The sequence below is a fragment of the Ictalurus punctatus genome, chromosome 25 (assembly GCF_001660625.3).
Source record: "Ictalurus punctatus breed USDA103 chromosome 25, Coco_2.0, whole genome shotgun sequence".
Lineage (NCBI taxonomy): Eukaryota > Metazoa > Chordata > Actinopteri > Siluriformes > Ictaluridae > Ictalurus > Ictalurus punctatus.
In genome coordinates this window covers 16,643,271-16,650,371 of record NC_030440.2, presented here as the reverse complement: position 1 = coordinate 16,650,371, position 7,101 = coordinate 16,643,271, and the positions used below count along the sequence as shown (strand labels likewise).

Below are 7,101 nucleotides of genomic sequence, written 5' to 3'. Positions count from 1 at the left end.
TTAATAGTGTGATTAAGGTGTGTACACGTCTGTAATACACGTCCATAATGCGACTAAAACAGGAGTACGCCACACGTCTTAATTCGAGCTGTGTTTACTTCTAGTATGACCTTAATCGGATTAAGGCCATTATAAATTGCTGTTTACATGCTAGTTTCTTAATCAGAGTATCGTCTTAATCGGGTTAATAGTGGAATAGTGTCGTCCATGTAAACGCACTGATTGTCTCCCTTCCATACAGACAGCAATACATGATGACAGCAATGACCTATGACATAAAATTCTAAATTCTAAATTCTTGATGATGCGTACCGTTCAGTGGAGAGACCATTATTGTCCAGAAAACTTGAGAAGACGCACACAGCCCAACCAGGAGACCAAATTGTTGTGGAAATCATCAAGGAAACACTCGCAGACCTCTGAGGTTCCTCTGAAGGTAAAAAAAGGTTTATTACAGAAAGATGGTTAATACAGGATAGAATAAAGCAGGAAAGATTAATGAGAGCGCTCTGAAGTGCTTGTGCTGAACCACTACTATAGATATGAAACACAGAGCACGACACACTTTTGTGCACCGATAAGAAGCGGTATTTTTTATGATACTCATATCTTTAGTAGGTGTGTAGTACTGGAAACACATAAAAAAAAAAGTTTTTCTGAATTATACCCCTCAGAATTAACACACAGTCACACAGCAATAAAAAAGTGAAGAGCTGATTTAACGTCTTTGGTAAGAAAACCTCTGTTAAACAGTTAAAACGCTCATTCTGATGACAAACAACTTCTTAACAAGTCACATAAAACACTTCTCTCAGAGAGCGGCACTGAACCGCAGCAGTAGCGCGGGCACTCGTAGCCCCTGACGTAAGACAGACAGCGCCATTTTGTTTAACTGTCCGCCATCTTGTATAACTAACCGACTGAACTTCAGCTAGCAGCAAGCTAGTGTTAATATATTCACTGAGGACTTTAAAAAGCATACAAAAAAAATCAGCTATTTACAACTTCAGACAAAATGCTGTGATTTAAAGACGAAATTTCCACTTTAAGATCATGTTAGCTAAAATCATGCTGTGCTAAACTAAACTAATCTGTCCAGTAGCATGTTAGCTAGAAAGCTAACATTTCTGTGGGGAAATGGGTGTAAAAATAAAAACAAAAAGGTCCACAGGAAGAAGTAAACCTTGAGCCTTGAACTTCAACATGTTATATTTTACTCAAAAGAAGTATCTACTCTCCACATCACAGCTTAAATCATTTTCGGTAGATTTAATCTTAGGGCTAAGCGCTAGTTAGCTGTCTCCTCGTTAAACTGTATAGCTGAAACGCTGTTTAATGATTTAATTGAATTAAACTACATATCAGAGTTATACCTATGTGTAAAGATAAGGAGAAAAAACATTACTTGCCTTGAGTTGGTGTCCAGCTGTGAACTGCTGCTCCTCCATTCAGATGGAGCTGTGAGAGAGAATGAACTCCAGCAGGAAAAGCTGTTCAGTTGTTTTCCCTGTGGGGGAGGGGCAACTCTCTCTCAGCTCCTCACCTATCACTTCACATATTTATCTTTTATTTATCCAGATTATGGGTTTCCCATATTGTAGTGTTACAACCTGGAACTGACTTTTATATTAAAGTGGGGGATCAATACACACTAAAATAATACGTAATACAATAAAAACACAATTTGCTCAAATTTTTTACGAAACAACAACAAAAACAAAAACATTCCAGTTGTTATTTCATAAGTATTCATCCCCGTTGCTGTGAAAGCCCTAAGTTCGTTGGATAGACACAAGGCCACAGCTTCACATTTTTGGTTTGCTAATGAAGAGTTATATATTAGCACATTTTGTCATAATTTATGGCCTAAAGTTTTTTTTCCTGCTAGAGGAATAACAGATACCCCGCGGGCGGTATGTTTGCCACTGCTGACCTAAACGTTTACCGTTTCTCCTACAAAATATGCCGAATAGCGTCGTCACTATTTTCCGACGATACGCACCAAGACTTTACTTTGGGATTGAACGACGTCACAGGCACGGGTTACTCTGATTGGATAAATCCACGCGAGCTCATTGAATATTCATGAATTTCACGTAACGGTTCCTGACCAGTCGTAACGGCTCTTAGAAGCGATAAGGGATCAGAGAACTATCAAAAGGAACCACAAAGCAAGTGTATGTGCTCATATATAAGAAATATTTCACACGTGATCATGTAGCTCTTAGAAATTACTTTGGGTCTGTTTTTGTTTGATTATTTAGGCTACAGCCAGGTTGCCTGACAACTCTAACGGTCAATTTGATAACATTGATGCTATAGCTTGTTATTGTTAGTGATTTTCAGCTGTTATTGAAGATGAATGTGTTATGTGTTAGCTAGCCACCTACTATCTAGTTAGTGCTAGAGAGTAATTGTTACATTCAGTCTCCTTTTTTTCCCTCCCATCTGGCTACAAATCTTTTTAGCTAATATGGAGATCGTTGATGCATCTTTGGTCACCTTCATCAACCCCACCTACTTCCCTGGCAAGTTGTGGCGTTTGGTGAATGATCCTGAGATTCGCTCAGTCTGGTGGGACGACAGCGGGGAAGGGATACTTGTTCATCAACAAACCTTCGAAGCTGAAGTGCTTTTGTCCCAACCCACCCACCTGTCAGAGTACTTCAGGACAACTGACTTCATAAGTTTCGTTCGCCAGCTGAACCTGTACGGCTTCAAAAAACAACGCATAGACAACGTCTCGGACAAGCAATCGAACAACTCTTCGATTAAGGCCCAACTGCACCATTTTCAAAACCCATATTTTAAACGGGATAAGCCTGAGCTTCTGCTCAATATGAAGCGACTCACGCCACTCAACAAGGCCAAGCTCGCTGGGTTAAAGGTGACCAGCAGGAGGCCAAAACCTTTCCATCACGTGATGCGGAATTCGCCACAGGAAACCTCTGGCTTAATGAAAACAGGTTGGTAGTGTTTCAACAAGCAGATAAAAAGAATAGACAGAATATATACATTCATTCACTTCAGGCACCATGAATGGGACGCCAGTCCATCGCAAAGCACCGTGCACACACACACGTTCACACACTCGTTCGCACAAAGTGCCAATTTACCGTAAACACTCCACTTATAACCTGGAAGAAACCCACCTCAACCCTAGTCCACAGGTTTCTCCGCCACTGTGTGAATTCTTTAAATCTGGAAACATTTTAGCCCATGTCCTTTGAAAGACTGGATAGAGAAATCCATTAGCCTTAAAAAAAAAAAGATTATGCATATATAGGAATGTGTAGAAAAAAGAGAAAATAGACAAATATATTGAGAAAGGGTACGTCATTTTCCTAGTACAGTGCCAGCTAGATAACTTTGTGGCCTCGGTCATCATCTGTAGTTTTAGTTTATAATACCTGACTTGTCTCTATCTGTTCAGGTTCAACCTTGCTTGAACATCAGGGAACCCCTTACTACCATCCCTGTAATGTTCCTCAGCAGGAGCAGAGGAGCAACTTACCTCATCACTCACAGTACGGGTTTTACACACCAGGTAATGATGATTTAATACATTTTGTCCCCTTTATAATAGTTGTGAGCTCAGCCTTAATTAGTATAAGCATTCGATTTGCACGCTACTTTAGTAAATACAGTAGTATAGTGCATTATTCTGACGTGTAGTTTAATTGTATGCAATTTAGGATGGAGCCCAGTCCATTTTTTCACAATTTCAGTGTTGGCGTTTCTATCTATCTGTCTATCTATCTATCTATCCATCTATCTATTTGTCTGTCTGTCTATCTATCTATCTATCTATCTATCTGTCTGTCTGTCTGTCTGTCTATCTATCTATCTGTCTATCTATCTATCTTGTCTGTCTATCTGTCTGTACCTATAAGCAGGAAGTCCCACAATGCCTTGCGTAAACTCGTTTTTAACATTAATTGAGTGATTATTACCCCGTGGTGCTTGGCAATGTGGTGGGCTTTTTAAAAAATATATATATATATATTCTGTTGCTTTATGCAGCAGATGCAGGCACAGTTTAATGCATTGTTGTTGTTTTAGTATGGTGTATTCATGATTTATCATTTTACATATCTTCCAGGTTATTTGTAGAACTCAGGAATAAAACAAATGGACTTTTTCACCTTTAAATATTGACATTTCAACATGTTATTTAATACAGTAGGCAAAGAATGAAGAAAAACTGTGTGCAGAGGGGCTGCAGGAGCTGTAATATCATTCCTGAATAATCTATCTTAGTGATGTGTTGTTTATGTCTTAACAAGAAATGAATCGTTTATTAACCTTCAATGTTTCCCATCCCCAGTGTATCAGCACTGTAGCCCAGACTTCTTGGATTCAAACGTGCCAAGCTTTCAACAACCAGCTGCTTCCTACTCTCCTGGTGACTATTACCCTGTAAGAACTGAGAAACCTTTTTAAGTTTATGTATTGTTCTGATCACTAAAAATGGCTAGTGTCATTATTTTAGCCAGTGTAGGCATGTTAAACAGTTAAAAGTAAAACCTTGATGTGTAAATAATATTAATATGAATTTTCCCACTCATTCCTCAGGACTACTCAGTCGGATACGCTGATCCGATTGATCAGGATCCATACTGGAAAGCAGGTGATGTTCCAGAGTCCAGTACGAGTGACCTGGACAAAGAGAAAGAGGAACTGGACGCTATATTAGATCTGGCGTTGGACATGCAGGTCAGATTAGATGAGTTCCCATCAAGAACAGCCCCGAGTGTGTATCTGTGCTTACAGTGTAGTCAGAGCTGCCGTAGTACCATAAGGTCCAATAATCGGAATCCAGGACCAAGAACTGTTTACACGGTTCAAGAACAAACAGTTCCCTCCAATAATATTGGCACCCTTGATAAATATGAGTAAAGGATGCTCTGAAAAATTTGTCTTTATTGTTTAGCCTTTTGATCTTTTGTTCAGCCTTCTTTGCTTATATTTACCAAGGGTGCCAATATTAGTGGAGGGCACTGTATGTGGTTTAAATTCCATAGGTACGGAAAAACACTGACACCATAGTGCAACCATAAAATGCAAATCAATGTGTAGCCACCATTGTTAATCCGTATTATTCATTATATTCATTCCTTATTTCTGTTCTTGCACCTGTTTTAAAATAATCAGCACATGACTGAACAAAACAAAACTTTTTTTTTTTATCATGAATTTGCAATCAGAAGCTTATAGACTTGTTTGTGAGGTAATGGATTTGAGTTTATGGGTGCATCTCAATCAGCTCCATAGTTCAGTAATCAGGACACTGATCAGGCAGTGGACCATTTGAAGGGCTGTCTCAATTGCGAAATCCTACCAGTGTGCACTGGGACGTTCGCGCCCTAAAAAAATCCCACAATGCACCACGAAAACCAAGGAGCATAGATGTTCACTATTTTCCCATACTGAAAATGACGCTATGTTTTCAGAAGCCTCTCAGATCGAAAAGTGTGGCGGACGAACGCTGTTGTTGTAGCTCTCAAATGATTACTTACGTTAGCGATTTTGAACTTTATTTGACGTTCTATATATTGTTTATTTGAGTCTAACGACTTTAATGATCTTTTAAAAATCTACTACCTAGTCTACGAACCGACTTGAAGTACCATGACAGACAAATGAATATGACATATAATGTTAGAAAGATGTCCGTCCTGCATGTTGTGGTTAAGTGCCAGTGGTGGTGTTTTACAACTCGAGTACGTAATCATGTTCCCGGAAATTGAGTCATCAGGGTCCTAATGTGTAGTGAGTCAGGGTCTTTACCAGTGCCCGAGCTCATGTACACCATATACTGATTCACCACCTAGGGATCTAGGGAGCTGATTGAGACGCACCCTACTGTATGTTTTGTGTAATGTGAAACATTAATGTTGTTTTCTATATATTTTATTTATTCAGGCTGAAGTTGATGCCCGGAGGTTGCTGCAGCTATCAGTCACCTGTTAAGACAGCTCGAGTGGGCGTTACGAACCCGGTCTAGGTCAGGCCGCTATGTCAAAGATAATTTGTGGTGCACTGGAAGCAGAGGGTACGGGCTCACTCATCCAGGCAGCAATAAAAGAGAAGCCAGCCCTGCAGATGTGATCATTGACTCTAGCTGCTGTGGTTAGATGAGAGACCGAGATTTAGAAGAGAGACAGAATGCCAGAAGCAATGCTGTGTGTTTCCATTGTGATCGTTGCTATATAAATCAAAAATTAAATAAAAACTCTCCCAAGGTGGAAAAATAATCTGCCAAACAAAATGAATCAAAGAGATAGAGACTGAATGCAGTCGATACAAAAAAATAATTGTAAAATAGACTGAATGTCATTGAATGACAGTTTATAGTTTTTATGTGTATTTTAGGAAAATATAAGATGTAAATTACGTCCAAGTCACTTGAGAGCATTACTGTAAATTAATGTTAACCTATAGCTCTCCAGATTATTTGTTGTATGAATAATTGTGTTTCACGTTTTTTTAGACCTGAATGTTATAAATGTTAGGAAGATTTTTTTGTTTATTTTTAAATATCTTATCATTTTTATTTATTCATTTCATGCATACTGTTTTAGTCTTTTTTATGCTGCCTGACATGTAGAGAAGTAACTGTTATCAGTAAAGTGAATTATTTCTTTTAACAGCATGTCCTGAAGTGCTTTATTCCTCTTATACTACAGCCATTTTTATTTATTAAAGAACAACACATCATACCTGTTTATCTGTTTATGGCTGTGTTGTAGAAAGTCTGCAAAACAAAGTAGTTTCTTATCACTTGTGTTGTAAGACCTATAAACAGTCGCTCCCCCACCAGCTGCTCATTTTTATTTTCTCTTGAAGTTAATACAACAACAACAACAAAATGCAGCTTGTCATGTTAATTAGAAGCTATCAAGTCCTCCATCCTGAACACTTTTTCATGTTGCAAAACTTGAAGGAACAGTTTTATCACTGACTGTTCCAAAGTGCTGAAACTGGAGGCTCCGTCCATAAATGTTAAATACTGTAAATGTGTCCTTAATTATCATTAACTGCAAGCTGAAATTCAGATCCATCATCTCATATTCATCTTTAGATCTTAAAGCCTAATGT

General features: G+C 38.6%; 1 protein-coding gene across 1 annotated transcript; it reads left to right on the top strand.

Moving 5' to 3' along the window:
• The first annotated feature begins 253 nt into the window (after positions 1 to 253).
• Positions 254 to 6,650, top strand: LOC108261843 (heat shock factor protein 5). The gene is made up of 6 exons (XM_053675830.1): positions 254 to 436; positions 2,469 to 2,966; positions 3,434 to 3,547; positions 4,328 to 4,419; positions 4,576 to 4,716; positions 5,926 to 6,650. Exons 2-6 carry the CDS (start codon positions 2,474 to 2,476, stop codon positions 5,971 to 5,973), a joined length of 888 nt encoding a protein of 295 aa, XP_053531805.1. The 5' UTR covers positions 254 to 436; positions 2,469 to 2,473; the 3' UTR covers positions 5,974 to 6,650.
• Positions 6,651 to 7,101: the final 451 nt, after the last annotated feature.